Here is a 21,718-nt window from a genome sequence, read left to right on the forward strand (position 1 = left end):
AATGGACAATGAACTAATAACTTTCAGATGCTTTACTATTATCTGAGGTAGCTGTAATAAAACTGGAGTTTAACAAAAATGCTTCATGATATTGAACATAATACAACAGACAACAACAACCACTACTGTGGAGTCGGATCCGACTCATAGTGACCCCTCCTTGGGTTTCCAAAGCAGTATCACTATAGGTCACCCAACCTTCCTTCTGAGGAGTGGCTGGTAGGTTTGAACCGCTGGCCTTCTGGTTAGCAGTTAGTCAAGTGCCTTAGGCACTATGCCATAACAGAACAGATAAATTGACAATGATACTAAACCAGTATTAGTAAAAAACTTTAAGGTATTGCTGAGGATGTTTTCAGTATGCATTCTATCAGCCAAAAACATAATCCAGGCAAAATCGTAAAGGTAAGACATAGATAGATACCAAAGTCTTGAGGCCCCTTTGAACACCACTAAATGGATTTTAAACAAATCCTCCCAGCGATAAACCATGCTGAGGTTGCTGTTTGCTCAGTCACAGGATGGGGTTGAGGCTTTTCCTTCCTAGGGAGCTATGACTATAAAGGTGGAGAAAATGACTTGGTTTTGTATTTCCAAACTGGGGAATTCCAAAGTATATCTTATAACAGGGATACAAAGTTTACTGATATTATTATTTAATAACTGTAAAGTTTTGTCTGTTACTCAAAAACATCACTATTTTCATTTTTATCTTCCACAATCTTTAGGAAAAATAAAGAAAACTAATAGAATTCTAAAACTAAAATTAGCAAAGCTCTCACAAACCTTGAATTTCCATGGCATTTAGTGTTGTCATTAGCCTTGAAGGCAATATTATCTATGTCCTTTGGAGCCCATAGATTATCTTCTCACAAGGAAACAACCTCCCACACCCATATGCATTTGGCAATTTTACTTTCAATCCTAGTTTCTACTCCATTACAGATTCACATGAATATATACGATGAGAGACTTAAGATGGCTCTAGAATTATTATTAGTAGATTCAAGCTGCATTTTCAAAACATCCACCTAAAAAGATTCTTGGTCTGTGGAATTGGTCTTCTGGGAAAGGTGTCAGAAAAAATAAAAACAAACAATAATCTGCCCTTAGTTATCGATGTTGTTGTTGTTGTTCTGTGCTGAGTCACACCTGACTCATAACGACCCCTCCTTGGGTTTCCGAGGCAGTATCACTATGGAAGTAGATTGCCCAACCTTTCTTCCGAGGAGTGGCTGGTGGGAAAGACCTTATTAGATACTGTTAACTGACAAGCAGTAAAATTCTAACTTAATGATCTTGGATCAATGGTTTCCAATTAAAAAGACATATATTGCTTTCTCCTGATTGCTGGACCTCATTCCATCAGAAGATCTCAAACTGAGGATTCTTAGGAAACCTTCAAATACTGATGACTGCAGAAGTGGACAGCTTTTTCCCAAGACAAAGGAACAAGATTAATTTTCTAATTTCTCAGCTTTACTACTAATTTTGTCTATTATTGTATTTTTGGCACCCTCTGTTAACTGACTCATGTCTGTCAGTTTGTTGTACTTTGGTGGCTTGCATGTTGCTGTGAGGCTGGAGGCTGTGCCATTTCAAATACCAGCAGGGTCACCCACAGTGGGCAGGTTTCAGTGGAGCTTACAGAATAAAACAGACTTGGAAGAAGGAAGAGGCCATCCACTTCTCAAAGAATTGGCCAGTGAAAACCTTATGAATAGCAGTGAAACAATGTCTGATATATTACTGGAAAACTTTATGAATAGCCCTGCAACACATGGTGCCAGAAGATGAACCCCTCAGGTTGGAAGGCACTCAGAATACGACTGGGGAAGAGCTGCCTCCTAGGAGTAGAGCTGACCTAAATGATGTGAATGGAGTAAAGCTTTTGGGACCTCCATTTGCAGATGTGGCATGACTCAAAATGAGAAGAAACAGTTGCAAACATCCATTAATAATCAGAACATGGAATGTATAAAGTATGAATCTAGGAAAATTGGAAGTTAACAGAAATGAAATGGAATGCATAAAGATCGATCCTAGGCATTAGTGAGCTGAAATGAACAGTTTTGATCATTTTGAATCACACAACCATACGGTCTACTATGATGGGAATGACGAAGAGAAATGATGTGGCATTCATTGCCACAAAGAATGTTTCAAGATCTATCCTAAAATACAATACTGTCAGTGAAAGGATAATATCTTTATAGGGATATTATATGGATATATACAAGGAAGACCAAGGACCTCTAGTAGCATAGTGCCTAGGCATTTGACTGCTAACCAGAAGGCTGGTAGTTCAAGCCCACCATCCACTCTTTGGAAGGAAGACTGGGCAATCTACTTCCATAAAGATTTACCTCCTCAGAAACCCAGAAAAACCCTCACTGCCATCGAGTTGCAGCCGACTCATAGTGACCCCTCAGGTTTCCAAGGCAGTATCACTACGGAAGTAGATTGCCCAACCTTACCTACTTTGGTCATGTTATCAGAAGGGACCATTCCCTGGAGAAGGATGTCATGCTAGGGATGTCATGCTTGGTAAAGTGGAGGGCCAATGAACAAGGGAAAGGCCTTCAACAAGATGGGTTGACACAGTGGCTGCAATGATGGGCTCAGGTATAGCAATAATTATGAGGCTGGCACAGGATCAGGCAGTGTTTTGTTCTGTTGTATAGGATCACTATGAATTGGAGATGACTCAGTGGCACCTAACAACATTAACTGACTTAAAAAAACAAACAAACAAACAAACAAACAAAAAAAAAACTCACTGTCATCGAGTTGATCCCAACTTATAGCAACCCCTCCTTGGGTTTCTGAGTTGGTATATCTATGGAAGTAGTTTGCCAATCTTCCTTCTGAGGAGTGGATGGTGGGTTTGAACCACCAGCCTTTTGGTTAGCAGTCAAATGCCTTAGGCACTACATCACCAGAGGTATCTCATCAATATGTTTTCCCTTAAAGCCATTCTTCTTTTTGTGAACACTTGTGTTTTTTTGTAACTTACAATAAAGCAAAATTCTCTAATGTGTTATATTCTGACCATAGCTAGTACTATGAATTTAGTTAGAGAAACTGAAAAACTGGCAGAAAATATCAAAGCCAATAATAGAAGTACCCACTGCTATCGAGTCAGATCCAACACATAGCAACCCCTCCTTGGGTTTCCGAGGCAGTATCTCTATAGAAGTAGATTGCCCAACCTTCCTTCCACTCTGGTGGGTTTGCCTTACCAGCCTTCTGGTTAGCAGTCAAATGCTTTAGGCACTAGGCCCCAGAGCTCCTAACAATAGAAATAAAACTGTATAATTCACACTATTAAACAATAGGTCAAAGAAGAAATCACAAGGGAAATAAGAAAATACTTAGAGAGTGATAAAAAGGAAAACACAAAATACTCAAACAGGATGCAGTGAAGGAAGTGCTTAGAGGGAAATTCATAGCTGTAAATGCCTACATTAAAAAAGAGGAACAATCAATCAATAACCTAACTTCATGGTTTGAGGAAATAGAAAAAAGAAGGGAAATCTAAACCCACCATGAACGTAAAGATAAAAATGATCATTACCACAGCAGAGATAAATGAAATAGAAAAGAGAAAAACAACAGAGATATAATCAACAATATCTAAAGTTGGTTTTTTTGAAAACAGAAAATGCATCCACATTCCACATTAGAAAGGAAGAAAAAAAACTATGTCTATTTGCGATAACATGATCCTATGTACAGAAATTTCAAAAAAATCCAAAGCATGCTACTAGTGCTAACAAACAAATTCAGCAAGTTAAAAGTCATAAGACCAAAACACAAAAATCAGTTGTGTTTCTATACACCAATAATGAACAATCTGAAAAGAAAATTAAGGAAACAATTCCATTTATAACAGCATCTAAAACAATAAAGGTTGCTCAATCTACTTCCGTAGTGATCCTGCCTTGGAAACCCAAGGAGGGGTTGCTATGAGTCAGGTCTGACTCGATGGCAAATAACAACAACAACAAAACAATAAAATACCTAGATATGTATTTAACCAAGTAGGAGGAGCAAGACTTGAACACTGAAACTACAAAATATTGCTGAAAGAAATGAAAGAAGCCCTAAACAATTGGAAGCTAGTAAGTTCATTGAACTTACTATTAATAAAATGGTAATATGTTACCCAAAGTGATCTACAGATTCAATGTTATCCCTATCAAAATCCTAAAAGTCATTTTACATAAATAGTAAAGCAAAGTTTAAATTCATATAGAATTGCAAGGGATCTTAAATAGCCAAAATGTTGGAAAAAAAGAGTAAAATTAGTGATCAAACTTCCTGATTTCACAATTTCCTACAAAGCTACAGTAACCAAGGATAGACATGTTAAACAATAGAATAGAATTGAGAGTTCAGAAATAACACACACATCTAGGGCTAAATGACTTTTGACAAGGGTGCCAAGTCCATCCAATGAGGAAAGAATAATCTCTTCAACAAGTGGCACTGAGTCAACTGGATTTCCACATGCAAAAGAATGAAGTTGGATGCCTACTCCACACCATATGCAAAAATTAAGTCAAAATAGGTCAACAACCTAAATATAAGAGCTAAAACCATAAAACTGGGAAAAAAACCATAGAAGTTAGCCTTCATGACTTTGGATTTCTCAGTGATTTCTTTGTTATGACACCAAAAGCACAAGCAACAACAAAAGAGATAATAAGGACTTCATCAAAGTTAAAACGTTTTCTGCATCAAATAACACTATCAAGAAAGTGAAAAGACAACTTACAGAATGAGAAAACTATTTGCAAATTATATATCTGAAAAGGTTTTAATACTCAGAATATATAAAGAACTCCTACAGCTCAAAAACAGAAAGACAAACAACCCAAAAAAAATGGCAAAGGTCTTTAATAGACATTTCTCCAAAGAAGATATACAATAACATAAAAAAGTGATCAATAATTTGTCATTTTGGAAATGCAATTCAAAACCTCAGTGAGACACCACTTCACACTTAACGGGATGGCTAAAATACAAACAAACTCAGAAAATAACAAGTGTTAGCTAGGAACCCTTATCTATTGTTGGGATTTTAAAATGGTGCAATTGCTGTGAAAAACAGTTTGGTGTTTCCTTAAAAAGTTCAACATAGAATTACCATATGAACCAACAATTCCACTCCTAGGTATATACCCCCCAAAATTGAAAACAGAGATTCAAATGTTGTATATCAATGCTCACTGCAGCATCATTCACAATAGCCAAAAGGTGGAAACAAACTGAGTGTCCATCAAGAGAAGAATTAATAAACAAAATGTAGTATATACAAGGAATGGAATATTATTCTGTAATAAAAAGGAAGGAGTTCTGGTACTTGCTACAAAATGGATGAACTTCAAAAAAATATTATGTTAAGCAAAATAAGCCAGATACAGAAGGGTACACATTGTATGATTCCACTTATATAAAATATCTGTAATAGGCACATTCATAGTGACAGAAAGTAGATTACAGTTTACGAAGAGTAGGCCGAGGAGATGAGGGAATAGAGAGTATTGACAATGGGTACAGTGCTTCTATTTGGGTGAATAAAAAGAGAAATTGGAGATGGTTGCACAATATTGTGAATGTAATTAGTGTAACTGAATTTTACAGTAAAAATCGTAAAATAGTAAATTTTATGTTATGTATATTTTATAATAAAAAAGTCCAAAAAAAGTGTCAAGATCATGAACAACAAAGAAAAGACCAAGGAAATGTCATGGATGGAAAGGATTAAGAAGATATGACAAGTAAATGCAATGTAGAGTCATGGATATTAGGACAATTACATTGGTCGGACAATTGACAATATTTGAATAAGGCCTATATTTTAGTTATTGTTAATGATATCAGTGTTAATTTATTGACTTTTCTTATTGCATTACAGTTATGTAAGAGGCTAACATTAGGGAAAGTTGGATAAAGGGTATATTGGAACTCTGTACAATTTTTGTAGTCTTTATGTCTAAAATTATTATTATTTTTTTTAAAAAAACCTTTTTAAAGAGGCAAACACAAACTACTTGGTAGAACTCCCAGAAGAGATAATGGACTTCCTCTTGTATACCAAGCTAGCTGCACAGTAGGAACAATGCAATTGGAAAAGTTGGTCCAAATCTTGTCTTTGACCATACCAGAAGCTATAAATAATACCACTTCTGCTCTAGAACCTCAACATGTCAGCTTAAATTTAAATTCATTACCTAGAGTTATCATGAATAACCAGAGTACTTGATTTCCTCTCAGTTAGTCAAGCTGAATTTATACAGGTAGGTAGCGTAGTGCCTAAGGCATTTGACTGCTAACCAGAAGGCTGGCGGTTGAAACCCACCAGCCACTCCCCGGAAGGAAGGTTGGGCAATCTACTTCCATAGTGATACTGCCTCAGAAACCCAAGGAGGGGTCACTATGAGTTGGACAACAAGAAGAAACATGTTTTGAGCAGCCCTGGTGTACTAGTGGTTAATGCATTTCGCTACTAACTAAAAGGTCAGTGATTCGAACCCGCCAGCCCATCAGCAGAAAGATGAGGCAGTCTGCTTCTGTAAAGATTTAAACCCAATGGGGAAACCCAATGGGGATTGCTATGAGTCAGAATCGAATCCATGGCAGTGAGTTTCGTTTTTGGAAACATATTTTGCTACATCAGTTCAAACCCACCAGCCAGTCCACGGAAGGGAAGGTTGGGTAATATACCTGGGTAGTGATACCACCTTGGAAACCCAAGGAGGGGTCGCTATGAGTTGGATCCGACTCAGTGGCAGTGTGTTTGTTTGTTTGTTTATATAAACACTACAAGTACAGTAGAACTGCCCATAATAATAGTAATAATAATAATAATAATAATAATTTTTTAAAATTCATCTGGATCTCTACAGAAGACCTAGTTAGACTTTGGAACATTGTTTTGATGCCTATGTCTAGGATCTATTATAAGGGTTAATGTCTTAGTAATCTAGTGCTGCTATAACATAAATACCACTAGTGAGGGGATTTAACAATTTACTTTCTCACCGTTTAGGAGGCTAGAAGTCCAAATTCAGGATGCCAGCTCTAGGAGAAGGCTTTCTATATCTGTTGGTTCTAGAGGTAGGTCCTTGCTTCTTTTGAGCTCCTGGATGATCCTCATGTGGCTTGGCATGAGTCTTCCCCCACTCTGCTTGTCTGCTTGTTTGTTTAGTCTCTTTTATGTCTTAAAAGAGATTGACTCAAGACACAATCTATACTAATTGTGGCTCATTGTTATAACTAAGACAACCCATTCCCAAATAGGATTTTGACCACATAGAGGTTAGGATCTAGAATATGTATTTTTTTGAGGACAAAATTCAATCTATAACAGTTTTTTTTTTTTTTAAACTGTTTCTGATTTCTGTTCAGAGCTTAAGAATCTCAAATCTCAAACTGCAAACACAGGGACAAAAGAGGCTAACACTAGTTCAACAGTTCAGCTCTTCTTGTTGTTTGTTTTTGTTATGTGCTATCGAGTCAGGTTTCCGAGGCAGAATCACTACAGAAGTAGATTGTCCAACCTTCCTTCTGAGGAGTGGCTAGTGGGTTTCAACCACCAGCCTTCTGGTTAGCAGGCAAGTGCTTTAGGCATTATGCTACCAGACCACCCAGTTCAACTATAGACTTTGCTTTCTCAACAACCTTCTCATCAGCACAATATTGGCAATGTTGAAGATCTGAATATTAATATCCTGTGGCCTGACTTTGTCTGTTCTTAACCAAATAAGTGTACTGAGGAAAAGGAAAGCATCCCTTGACATCTGGGTGCTGGTCTAGCTGGCCTGGTGCTCAGAGCCAGGCCATGATATCTGCCTGTTAATCATTATTTCACAGAGCAGCAACATCAGACAAGGTCACTCTGTGACTGTGATGAATCAAGATCAGAACAAGATCACTTAGTAATCTGGTTTTAACACACAAGCAAAAACAAGAACTTTGTCTAAGGCACAAAAATGCCATAGCCAACCTTCTATACTGGTTAACATGGCTAAGTGCTACTTCTTTACCAATTAGAGCTTTAAACCAAACCAAACACACTGCCAATGAGTTGATTCCAACTCATAGTGACCTTATAAGACAGAATAGAACTGTCCCATAGGGTTTCCAAGGCTGTATATCTTTAAGGAAGCAGACTGCCTCATCTTCTCCTGAGGAGTGGCTGGTGGGTTCAAACAACCCAGCTTTTGGTTAGCAAATGGATGCTTTTACCACTGTATCACCAGAGCTCCTTATTACAGTTTTAGCTATTGTGGTAGTTAAGGTTGTATCAACTTGGCTGTGTTGGGGTTTTGAGTGGCTTGGCAGCTGGATGCAGTATTCCCCATGATGAGATTGTAATCACCTCCATGGTGGAATCTGCTGTGAGCAGCTAAGTAGTTGAAGAGAGTTTACCTTAGGGGAGTGGTCTACATGTATAAATATATATATATATATATATATATATATATATATATATATATATATATATATATGTAGCTCTGGTGGAGTAGTGCCTAAGGCACTTGACTGGTAACCAGAAGGCAGGCAGTTCAAATCCACCAGCCACTCCATGGAAGGCAGACTGGGCAATCTACTTCCATAAAGATTTACTATCTTGAAAACCCAAAGGGGAGCGGGGAGAGGGGAGAGGGAGAAGCATTGGGGAAAGTCTCTAGCCTTTTGGCACATTTGGATCCTGCATTTGGCTAGTCTTCATCTTTAGTTCCTGGATTTAAACCAGTGGCCTGCTGTGTTGCCTGCGGATGTTGGGATTATTCCCGGATTTGAACCAGTAGCTGTGTTGCCTGATGATTATGGGATTGTGCCATTTTACCTGCCCACCTTGGGTTTGTTAAGGAGCTCTGGTGGCACAGTGCCTAAGGCATTTGACTGCTAACCAGAAGGTTGGTGGTTCGGATCCACCAGCCACTTCGAGGAAGGGCGACTGGGCAATCTACTTCAGTAAAGATTTACTGCCTCAGAAACCCAAAGGGGGTCACTATGAGTTGGAATCGACTCAGTGGCAGTTTTTTTTGTTTTGTTTTTAGCTAAAAAGTATTACAATACATACTCATGGTAATACTCCTTCTTCCTTCAGCATCCAATGCAGAGCAAAATCCTGCTTTCTTGAACTCTCCCCAAACTCACTTAACACAAGCACAAATTCTATAATAAGTACTCCATAGTTTGTTGTGGTATTCAGACCCCTCTTTGCAACAAGTCAATAAATACAACTTGGCTCAACTATGAGTATGATCCTAGTGGTCTTTGGCTAGAGAACAATATTAACAAAGAAAAAGTATGTAAGTCATTCTACATTCTTTCCTTTCGCTTATCCTTCTGTTTTCAAACTTTATTTCCTAATTTTTCTTTTTTTTGAGTGGTTGGCATTGGTAGCTGGGTACCATCTAACTTTTCTAGTTTCAGGGTTGTATAGGCTGAGGTTTTCCTTGGTCAACTAGTCTTTGGGACCATTTGTTTCCATGTTCTTTGATTTTCTCCACTCTTCTCTGTTCTTGATGAGGTGAGATCAATTGTTGCATCTTAAATGGCCATTTCCTAAATATTTAAAAAATCTATCCTGCCTTCCTAATCCAGCTACCACTGTCTTAATCTTATTCTTTTCATCTTTCACTTAATCCAAGCAATAGCCTTTTTTTAAAATTGTGATTTGGGAAAGTTTACAGAGCAAATTCACTTTCCATTCAACAGTTAATACACATTTTGTTTCTTTATGTTGAATACAGTCCTCACAATGTAACACCTCTCTTTCCACTAATTCCCTGTGGTTATCTTTTCCTTGGGTGCTTCTTTCTTATGCATTCCTGCCATCTGAGCTATCACCTTGCTCAAATGCTGTCCTTCTTATCTCCCATGGTTGATTGTTCTAAGGAGTGTATCTACCTGGTGTAACTGTTCACCTCATAGGCCAATCTTAAGCAATAGTCTTTTAAAGTTTTACAGTAGTCCCTCCTCAGTACATTCTCCACCCTGTTGTTAAACTGTTAAGTTTCCTCTGCTAAAACTGTCAAGGCTAACATCTGTTGTGTGAATTTACTTTTTGATGATATGGTTTGTAACGAAAAATTCTTTATGATGATTGATACTTCAGAGATTAGGATTAAGTTTATACTAATGCAAGAGGTAAAGGAGTTCTGGTGGCATAGTACCTAAGGTATTATTCGACTGTTAACCAGAAGGTTGGCAGTTCAAACCCACCAACCACTCTGCGGAAAGAAGACTGGGGAATCTACTTCCGTAAAGATTTATTGCCTTGGAAACCCAAAGGAGGTCGCTATGAGTTGGAATCAACTTGATGGCAGTGAGTATGGTTTTTCAGTTTTAATGTAAGAAAAGGTAGCTTAATTTTTATGTACAAGGGGAAAACCCACCACTTTTCTTTGACATAATCGTGTCTAGAGAATTTTGTAGTTTTTTTTTTGGCTGCTGATACAAATGACAAACGCCTGTAATCATAACATAGTCCCATTGGCATAACTCAGGTCATGCAACATTCCAATCATGCTAAGAATAACTTCAACCTTTTCCCACACAAGAAATACAAAATAATGAGTGATGGAATGATTAATATAAGCATGGTTAATGTAAGAACGGTTAATATAAGAATAACCATGAAGCTAATAAATTTCAAATAAAAATGATCTACAAGCATATGTACTTTAACTTATAAACAACAATTTACAAATGACATATCTCACTACATTGAGTTTAAGAATCACTAACCTCAAAAACATAATTTACTCAGAAAGAGAGACAGTTGGGTTATTATTTGTGTATAAAATTAAATACAATATGTAATTATTACTGTAATTGACTTGCCTAATCTGTTATAAAATGTGACTTCCTTAAATTCATTATCTATTTATTAATTCAACATTTAGTATGAGCTTCCAAAAAAAAAAGCCAAACTCACAGCCATTGAGTAGATTTTGACTCTTAGTGACCTCCATAAGATTTCCAAGTCTGCAAATCTTTACGGAAGCAGACTGCCTCATCTTTCTTCTGTGGAGTAGCTGGTAGGTTTGAACCACTGATCTTCTGGTTAGCAGCCAAATGCCTTAATCACTACACCACCAGAACTCCTTAGTAGGAGCCTATTATGTGCTAAATAATGTGCTAGGTGCTAGTAGATGAAGATAAAGTTCTACTGCCCTTTAATTTTGTAGAAGGAGGCAGGTAAGTAAAGTAATAAGGACAGTCAAATAATACTGGCTGCTCTAAGTGTGAATGGGAGCTCTGGTAGCATAGTGGCTAAGACACTTGCCTGCTAACCAGACGGCTGGCGGTTCAAACCCACCAGCCACTCCTCGGAAGGAAGGTTGGGCAATCCTACTTCCGTAGCGATACTGCCTCGGAAACCCAAGGAGGGGTCACTATGAGTCGGGTTTGACTTGACCGCACATAACAACAAGTGTGAATAGAATAAACAATGTAGGGGTAGATAAGTAGTAGTTAGTTCTTTAGAACATTCGTGTTTGGGGTAAGGCTCAGAAACTATCCTAGGGATGAGAACATGTACAAAAAAGGCAAAATTTCTAAGTTTGCCATTGCAAAAATGGCTATAGGTAGTACAGAAATGAGCCACATACTTCTATATCTGTGTGTTCTGTACTGTGCATAGCAAGAATTGAGTTCTTTCAAAGAAGAAAAGGAATTTTGTTATGTCAATCACAGACATCCTTTTTTTCCCGCTTTATGTTTTAGTAAAAGGAAAAACAAAACAAAATTGATAGGACCCAAGGGATGTTTGGTTTATGGTACACATGCCATAGTATGTTGAATTTATTTTAATCTTCCCAACGCCACTAAGACACCCATTGAATCTTCTGGGTGCCAATAGAAATCGGGTAGTCCACAAATGTTCTTCTAATTAGGAGAGTTTGGGATTCCTGGGTTCTAACTTTTCCATTGGCATCTCAGAACAGGGCCATTGTAGCCCTGTGGAAATGGGAGTGAGGGGAAGGGACCAAAAGATGCAGTCATGTACGGGGTGGAAGGGGTAAACCCACATTTATGTTATTTTGATGATTAGCTTTCACCTTATTCTTATATAATCTTCACTACATCCCGGAAGCTAACAACCATGTGTCAATCCCATTTTATCCATTGAACCGTTTGATGCTGCTGTGAGAACATTTGTAACTCGAACAAGGTCAAACAGCAGTTTAGAAATAGTGATGCCCTGCCCTGACCTCTGCGGTATTCGGCCTTTTTACACTGTGCTGTTGTTGTTGTTGTTATTTGCCGCCGAGTTGGCCCCGACTCATAGCGACCCCTCCTTGGGTTTCCGAGGCAGTATCACTACGGAAGTAGGATTGCCCAACCTTCCTTCCGAGGAGTGGCTGGTGGGTTTGAACCGCCAGCCTTCTGGTTAGCAGTCAAGTGCCTTAGCCACTATGCTACACTGTGCTAGTCTACCGAAAAAATACTTTTCTAGAGGAGTTTTTCCAGATCACTAATACCTAGAGGCCTTTTGGTAGGTCTAGGCCAGATGTAGATGGAAAGGTAATCCTACTTTTTGCAAATCCTTGGACAAGCTCCACTCTGGCTAAAATCTGGACGCGAGAGCCTTTGACCACCTCAAGGCAAGTGGTAGATAAAGCTCACTGAGCATCTCACGGACACAACCACCACACAGGTGCGCGCGCACCTGTCGCCTGTCGGGTGCGCGCTGCGGGGATGGAGTACGTTCTCCGCGCGCGTGCGCGTGCACCCGGCACCGGTCCCTGTACGTGCGCCGTACGTGGGCACGGTGTCCCTGCGCTCCGCGTTCCGTGCCAGGAGTCAGCTCCTTTCGGAGTTGGAGTCGGGGAGGGGCATTTTCCCAGGCGGTCGTGGCTCCCCCTGGCGGCTGCCGTGCAGCGCTGGAAGCGTGCAGTCAGGCGTTCTCTGCGGACAGCCGGCGGCGGGGCCTTGCCTTATAACGCGGGGTCCTCGGCGGTCTGGGTGGTTGCTTCTGCTGCTGCTGTCGTAGGCGAGGACCGCTGTTAGTGGTGCTGCTGTTTGGTTCGCGGCGGCGGCGGCGGCAGCGGCAGCGAAGGAAGGCGAGGCGACGGGGGAAGGCGGAGGCAGGCGCGGCGGCGGCGGCGCCCGGGGCCCGCGGCGGCGGCGAGGGGGGGGAAGATGGCGGACGTGCTCAGCGTCCTGCGACAGTACAACATCCAGAAGAAGGAGATTGTGGTGAAGGGAGACGAAGTAATCTTCGGGGAGTTCTCCTGGCCCAAGAATGTCAAGACCAACTATGTAGTTTGGGGGTAAGTCCGGTATGGCTGTGGCCTGGGGTGACAAGGAATAGTTGAGAGCCCCCAGGTGACCTGTTTCCTAACCCCTCCCCCCGTTTCCCCTGGGATGAGGAAAAACAGGAGTGTTCCGGGAAAAAGTTTCCTTCCTGAACAGAAGTTGCACTTTTGGGGTGAAGAGCTGCATATGGAGTGGTCCATCTCTTTTAAAATTTGGGAAGCCATAGAGAAAGGTACCATGGGAATTTCTGACTTTGCTCTTTCATTTTTATCAATATATTTTGAGGGCCAGCAGTGTGCAGGGCTGGGGCACAAATATACCTGAACATAGGTGCACAGACGAATACATCGTCTAGTACCGGAGACGTCTCTTTTTGTTCTTTATTTTCTTTCTCTTCTTTGAGGCTCCCATGTGTTGTAACTGTCTTCGCTGGCCCTGCGTCTCCTGGTTCATATCTTTCGTGTTGGAAAAGGGGGTATCTCTCAAGAAGAAAGAATGGAGTCAACTATGTGAAGTTAGGATAGGAAACAGATTAGATGAGTTTGAAAGTCATATAAGTTTGTATTAGAGATAGCGGCAGGGGTTTCCTCAGGGAGAAAGTTAGTAATGGAATGGAGTGAGCGTTTACAGGTTTAAGTAAGAAATTGATGTGCATGATTTGAGAAGTGCGAGTTAAAGGAAAATGGCTTGGAATATTGAGCCTTGTGGGCTTTCTTGAATTTAAATAACTTAGCAGAACATCTAGAGACAAGTTTAATAATCATTAAGGACTATTTTTAGTGATGTCACTCTTTTTGACATTTTCTTTTGAACCTTGAACCAGGACTTCCATATTTAGTTTTGCTTGACTGAGGGAAGAGCAGAGTGAAAGGGGCTGGGCAGTGGGCGCTACCTAGTGTTGACAGAAAAGCTGAGGGTAATTTAGTTTTTTTGTTTGTTCTTTTTTTAAAAAAATTATTTTTATTTGTAGGGCTTATGGTTTAATTAGTTTTATGAAATGACATCATTCTGAATTTTCTGTGGTTTTTTTTTTTTTTTAATCTTTTTAAAAGAATTTGCATTGACAGAATTCCATGTAATTGAATTTTTAATCCCTCCCCTTCAAAAAAGTGGTTTAGGAGTATTCAGGGTGCCAGGCAGTTCATTAATGTAAGAAATAGAAAAATTCCTAAGATTTTCATCCTAGCCTCAAAAGAGTAATCTGAGTAGAGGAGATAACACATAAATTGTCATGAAGTGCTTTCTATCTCCTAAGAGAGCAATCACTTCTGGCTTTGGGGTGTTAGGAATGCTTTCATAGGTGTGTGTTTGGCATGTTGGCTTCTAATAAATTTTTTTTTAATAAATGTATGAGTGAATGAATAAGTTTTAAATAATGGGTGGAATTCTGTGAGTGAGATGATGGATTAGGTCTTCCAAAATGATGGAACTGCATGTATAAAGGCATAATAGCTAGTAAGTAAATGTTATGACAGGTAAAAATCCAGTGAAGCCAGTGAATAAGGAATGCTTAGAACAGATTTCAAACTTTTAGAACAGTGAATTAAACCAAGAAATGTATTTTCACTTATTATATATATCTCTCTTCGTGCATGTACAAATATATACATTTATATATGCAAAAATATGTAACGTTAAACAGTACTCTTTTTGAATGCAGGTCATTGTTATTTTTCTATTTTGTTGTTGTTGGTGTTATGTGCTGTCAAGTCAGCCCCAACTCATAGCGACCCCTCCTTGGGTTTCTGAGGCGGTATCGCTATGGAAGTAGATTGCCCAGCCTTCCTTCTGAGGAGTGGCTGGTGGGTTTGAACCGCCAGCCTTCTGGTTAGCAGTCAAGTGTGTTAGGCACTATGCTACCAGAGCTCCTATTTTCTTTTCTATATCATCAAAAATAAAACTTGATAGTAACCTATATATTTGATTTCCTAGTATAGTAATTAATAGTGCATTGTGATTTGAAATACATTGATTTAAAGGAAAAATGGGAATATACGCTAGGTAAATAGGTTGAGGGTTAATTATAGTAGACTGTATTCAGATAAATTTGAATCATATATTGACCATTTCACTTCTGGATGGGAGAATGAAGTAGGAGTAAGATCAGACATTAACAAGTAGTGTTAGCAAGTAATAAGTGTTTGCATTAGAGAGGTTGCATCCCTAGATTGCATTGTTGTATCCCAGGTATAGTTGCATTCTGGTTTTACTTCATTGTTATTGGTCTGTTTGAGGGATGTTATAAGAATTAGACCTGTGAAATTCATTACTTTCTTTACTGTAAGAATGTTGTTCAGCAGAATCTTTCTTAGCAAGAGTCATAGGATAAATTTCTCTTAAGTTTTGGTGCCAGTCATAGCTGTGCTTCTGCTTAGCAATTTGGTTGTTTTCTTTTATGAATTCTCTCTAAACCATAACTGGTTAGGTTTCTCTTGCTGTTGACAAAGTCCTGAGCTTAATGTGGGCCTAATTCTAAAAAGTTCATAGGGCCTAAGAGTGTGAATTTTGTGTGTTTTCTTAATTCCTGCTTATTCTCGTTGTTTGCCATTGTGTCCTAGTAACATTTGTCCTAGTAACAGTTTGACTTACCAGTCATTTACTTTTGTGTATTTTGGTTAGCTATTCTAAATCTGTTATGGGACAACAAAATAAGTATGGATAAATGAGCACATTAAATCAAGCCTGAAGAGTTGCATTGGTATTGTTGGTAAAAATCTTGCCTTAATTATTTCAGGACTGGAAAGGAAGGCCAACCCAGAGAATATTACACATTGGATTCTATATTATTTCTTCTTAACAATGTGCACCTCTCTCATCCTGTTTATGTCCGACGTGCAGCCGTAAGTGGAGTTCGTTTAAAATTGTTTCTTTGAATTAATGTTAGATATCACTTGATGTGGATAACTTTCCTTATAGGCTTCAGGTAAAAAGAATGAAAAATCTGTATATATGGTTATATGTCTCATGGAGGGTCAAGATTGGGCCTCTGTTTGAGATTTATACACGTTTTGTAATTTGTTTTTTTTTGAAATGTAAAAATATAGGTAATGTTTGTAACAATGGACATTTTACAACTATTTTATAGGATTTTTAAAAGAATTTATGTACCTGTTGAAGAACCAAGGTACTTGAAATACTAATCTCAAGAGAACTTTTGTTTTTAAATGTTGTAAGAAGGAATCAAACAGACAGCTTTTTAAGGTTAATTTTAAATCAGTAGAATACAACTTTTTCGTACTGTGGTAGTTCAGTTTGTGTGTCAACTTGGCTGGGCCTGGTTGAGTGGCTGGGCAGCTGGGGTAGTATTCCCCATGATGAGACTGGTAATCAACTCTGTGGTGGAATCTACTGTGAGTAGTTGCCTTAGGGAATGCGGTCTGCTTCCTATATATAAGAAGCAGCCTTGGGGAATGGTCTCTAGTTTATGGTACGCTTGGACTTTGCATGTAGCCTTGTTGTCGTTCAGCAGCCTGCCATGCTCTGTCAACCTTGGGACTTACAATGGACTTAAAATGGCCTGCCATGTGGTTTGGTAACATCATTACTGTGCCTTTTTACTTGTCAACATCAGGCGCCTCAGCCTCAGCAGCCAGCAGCTGTCTGAGTGAAGAAAAGTCTGTGGCTCAGTGGGCTGGGAGCTGGAGGCAGACCTGAAGCCCAAGGCTGAGGGGCTTTCACCTAGCCCATACATAGAGCCTGGCACTTTGAACTTGGACTGCTAGCCTCCTGAACTGTAATAGAATAAAAACTCCTGTTGTTAAGGCCATCCCATTTGTGGCATTTTCTGTTAAGAGTGGCACTAGATAACCAGAACACATACTGTACTGATAAATTAATGTTTCCAGTTTTGCCTGCTTTCTGTATCTCACTGCTTAAAAATTTATTATTTAGAAGAAACTTTAGGAGTACTGAAAAGAACTTGGTTTCACAGAGAATATGATGAAGAGATTCTTCATCTATAGTAAAGCAGTATATTATAATGGATTTGTAAGGCTTTAGAGTTATTTGAGTATACTAGCTGTGAGTCATGACAGTTGCCATAAATGGCTTATGAAAATGCCCCAAAAGATAATTCATTTTCCAAATGAGACCCTCCCCAAATATCTTTTGGTAAACTTGAACATAAATTTTTTTTAAGATATAAATGAAATAATTAAGTGTCTGCTTTTAGTATTTATTGTTTTAATTAACTTAAAAGCACATATTTAAAATTAAATATGAAATGTACTAATTTGTAAGTACTGCTTTTCCCCAATTCTTAACAATTCTTGAAACAGTTTTATTAAGACTTTTACAAACTTCATTAACATCAATTTATCTGTTATCACTAGAGCCACATTTTGGGTTATCTATCTATCTCTGTGGCCAGAAGACATTAAATTGAAATTTACTTCTGTAACCTTCCCTTCCCTCCTAGTAGTAATGTTGATGTTGTTTCTGGCTTATGTGAGATGTCATTTCAGAATAATACCTTGTTGTTTGAAGTGATTGGGAAAGTCTTCCATCATCTACTGAGCTTTGTAAGGATCATACTGTAGGACTGCTGCTTTCTGAGCAAGAAATACATAATGTTACATACCTATTTAAAAACAATAAGATTAGAGTGAAATTACTTGGGCAGTACTGGGGCAAAATGGTGGCATCTCTATGTATAAAGTTATTTTAATTCATATTAAATCTTTATGAGTTAGGCAGTAGTTAGCATGTCGTATTGGACATACCCACTCATTTCAGGATAATAAAGATGATGCAGATACTTGACTTAGATTTAGAGATTGTTTTCTTGGGAAATGGTTATAGAACATAACTGACAGCTGTAATTGTTACTGTGGACCTTATGACCTTTGGTCAGATAAGATTTTAACTCTTATTTTTCTTAAATTTTTGACAACTTTAAAAGGCAGAATTCTGAAATTTTAGGTCTCTGCTAACTTTGGTGGTTTTCTCTTCTAACATCTTTTGTGTAATTTGCTCTTTCTCGTGAGCAGCCCACTCTTGAAATAGGCATTCTTGACCCATAGCTCCTGTTAAGTGTGAGTCGACTGTATCTTTGTCACTTGGCTACAATGTGTACATAATTCAGTAATGATTAAATGATTATTATCAGACTTAGAAGCAGAAATTTAATGAAAATTAATTCAAATCTTTTGATTATCCTATTTTATGTAGACTAGTTTTAAAAAATACATACGCACCAAAAACTTGTGAGCTCTTAAACTTATCATGGCCAAGATTAAAATTTTAACTAGACCTTTTTTTTTGAAGTATAAATACAGATTTTTCTTTAAATGATTAAATCTAGTTCATTTGTATCAGTACTCAGTATTAGATAATTGACCAGAGGTCCTAAGGACTCTTGTTACTTCATTATTGTTCATATAAGATGACAAAGGAATTTCAGGTTTATAATCTTATCACCATGATGTTTGTTTACATTAGGAAAAAAAACACAAAATTGTGGTAATTACAGGGTTCATTAAATTCATGGCCCAAAGATGCATTGGTACCTAAAGTATACAGTTTTATTTGTTTCGCTCACTTCTTTACAAATAACTAATATGAAAGATTAAACAAAAATTACTTATTTTATTAAGATATGTTTTTCAGGTTTATTTTATTTTATTTTGAGTATATTTTCCCCTCTGAAGGATTTATACACACACAAAGATGAAGAAGAAACATGTAATGTATAAGGTAGACAACCTAGACAGCCATTTTTAACATTTTCCTGCATAAACTCCCGAACATTTTGTCATTCCTGAACAACATGTATTTATTTATTGTTAATTATCAAAATTTAGTTTTAGTGTCTAGTTTAGTTTATTTGAAAGAGTTCAAATGAAATGTTTTGAGGAGGTCTGGTTTGGGTGAGAGAAAAAAAAATGATTTGGTTACATCGTATAAAGTGAGAAGGCTGTGGGACTGAAAGTATTTGTCCCAAATGTGCAAGCCATCATGTGTGCAATTAAAAATTAGAATAAGCAAAAGGAAGAGAAAGAAAAGAATATAATTGATGTTTTGAAGCGGAAAGAGTCATTGTTTCATTTCTAATAATTTTGTATAGGAGCTCTGGTGGCGTAATGCTCATTGACTGCTAACCAGAAGCCTGGTGGTTCAAACCCACCAGCCACTTGGAAGGAATCTTCTTCCACAGAGGTATTGCCTTGGAAACCCAAGGAAGGTCACTGTGCTAGAATTTTAAAAAATAAAGCTATCAAAAATTAATGTTAAAAAATTTTTCAAGATTTCTGTTTGGTTCTTTTAGCCTGGTCATTTAATACAAATAGGATTTTAAATATATATTATCAAGATATGTTGGAATAAAATTCAGATGCTGTATGATGTTTGTCTTTACTAAGTTTTGTATAGTTGCTATTGATTTCATATCTAATTTAAAATTTTTTCTTCAGACTGAAAACATTCCTGTGGTTCGAAGACCTGACCGAAAAGATCTACTTGGATATCTCAATGGTGAAGCATGTGAGTAATTTTTAAACTACTGTCACTTTAAATAAAAACAACATTTTTTTGAAATGAGAAACAGTGGGAAAAGAATTTATAGTCCCTAAAAAATTAATTAACCTATCTGCGGTTGTGTTCATATGATCACATTTCTTTCCTTATATAGTAAATGCACTGTTTTGCTGCCTAAAGCCAATCATACCTTTCTTGTATATGGATTCCATCTCTTTTTACCCACTAAAAGACTATCTCTCTAAATTATTTCTATCTTGCACCATCAGTTTTCTCTTTGTACATTTCCTTTAAAATATGGACATTCAGGAATATCTCACATCTTTAAAAAAAATTTGACCACACAGGTTTACTATCTACTGTTCCATTTTATTTTTCTCCTTTATTGCAGAATTCTTTGAAAGAGTTGGCATGGTATCACTGTTACGTCTAGTTTTTTTAAATCTACTCTTATCTGGCTTTCATCCTCATCATCTTGCTGAAATTACTCTTGTAAGATCAACAGCTTACTTAAGGATTGCAAATCCTTTGATTTTTCTCATTAACAGCTTGCTTGAGCTTGTAAGGAGCTCTGGTGGTATAGTGCCTAAGGCATTTGACTGCTAACCAGAGGGTTGGTGGTTCAAACGCACCAGCCACTCTGCAGAAGGAAGACTGGGCAGTCTATGTCTATAAAGATACACAGCCTCAGAAACCCAAAAGGGGTAGCTGTGAGTCGGAATTGGCTTGATGGCAATGAGTTTGTTTTCTTTTTTTTGTTTTTAAACTTGCAACAGCATTTGATGCTGTCACCTATCTTTGTGAAAGCCTTTCTTCATTTGGCATTTGGAGCACCAGGCTCTTGGTTCTCTTCCTATTCGTTGTCTAATCCTCGGTCCATTTTGCTTACTTTCTTCTGTGCTTGACTTCTAATTCTTGAAGTTCTCTAGGACTTGATTTTTTTTTTTCCTTTTTCTCTTAATGCTTAATCTCTACATGACTTCTTCTAGTTTCATGTTTTAAATACCTTCCATATGCTGTTGAATTCCAGTTTATTTCCAACACTGACCTCTTCCCTGAGCTCCAGATTTATGAATTCACTGTTAACTTAGTGTCTTCGCTTGGCTGTTTAATGGGCATCTGAAATTTAACATTACTAAAATAGACTGTCTACTTCTTTCCTCCTCTTCTCCTTTAAATCAAAATAAAAAAACACCCAAGTTTATTCTTCCCCCGGTATATCCCATTCATGCTGTTGGTTAGGCCAGAAATCCTGGAGAAATCTTTGATTTCTCTTTTTTCACATTTTACATCCATTCCAACGACAAGGTCTTTACCTTTAAAGGTATGACAGGTTCTTACCATTATACATCTACTTTATTCCATTTTTCTCTGTTAAACTATTTCATAGCCTCCTCAAGTTTCCACTATTTATTTTCTGCAATGGTGTTTCCACCTAGGAGTGAGAGTGACCTTTCTTTGAAAAAGTGCATACACTTGATTGTGTTGCTCACCTGCTCACAGCCATCTTGTGGTTTTCCAGAATAAGACGCCTATTTGCTATATTGAGCGTATATGATCTTGCTTCTGCCTATGGCTGTGACCTTATCTTTTACCAAACTTCTTTTGTCCATAGCTGACTAGTCTCATTAGTCTTTTAGCTGTTCTAACCTCAGAGCCTTTGTACTTGCTCTTCCTCTGTCTTGAATTCTGATTTTCTGTGCTGTCACATGGCGTACTTCCCCATTCAGATCTGTGTCACCTCTTCTTCCATCAGATGAGACTTCTCTGACTGCTGTATTGGCAAGGTCAAATAACATTACTCCTTTACACCTTCCTGTTTTATGTAGTATCATCTTGATATATTGGTTTAATTTAATCAAATCCTTTTTTTGACCTGAAATTATATATTTTTTCACTTATATATTATGTGCTGCTTCCACCAAAGAGTAAACCCCAAGTGGGCAGAAACTCGTCT

The 21,718-nt window shown here is 37.9% G+C and overlaps 1 protein-coding gene across 1 annotated transcript in view; it reads left to right on the forward strand.

The window, feature by feature from the left end:
* The first annotated feature begins 13,170 nt into the window (after nt 1–13,170).
* Nucleotides 13,171–21,718, forward strand: part of CDC73 (cell division cycle 73) — a 201,177-nt gene continuing 192,629 nt past the window's right edge. Inside the window, exons 1-3 of the mRNA XM_007952169.2 lie at nt 13,171–13,301; nt 16,022–16,127; nt 19,698–19,767. Coding sequence (XP_007950360.1) covers nt 13,171–13,301; nt 16,022–16,127; nt 19,698–19,767 — 307 coding nt within the window. The remainder of the gene's footprint in view (nt 13,302–16,021; nt 16,128–19,697; nt 19,768–21,718) is intronic.

This window comes from Orycteropus afer, unplaced genomic scaffold (genome assembly GCF_000298275.1).
Source record: "Orycteropus afer afer isolate SDZICR_OR568_19922 unplaced genomic scaffold, OryAfe1.0 scaffold00326, whole genome shotgun sequence".
Lineage (NCBI taxonomy): Eukaryota > Metazoa > Chordata > Mammalia > Tubulidentata > Orycteropodidae > Orycteropus > Orycteropus afer.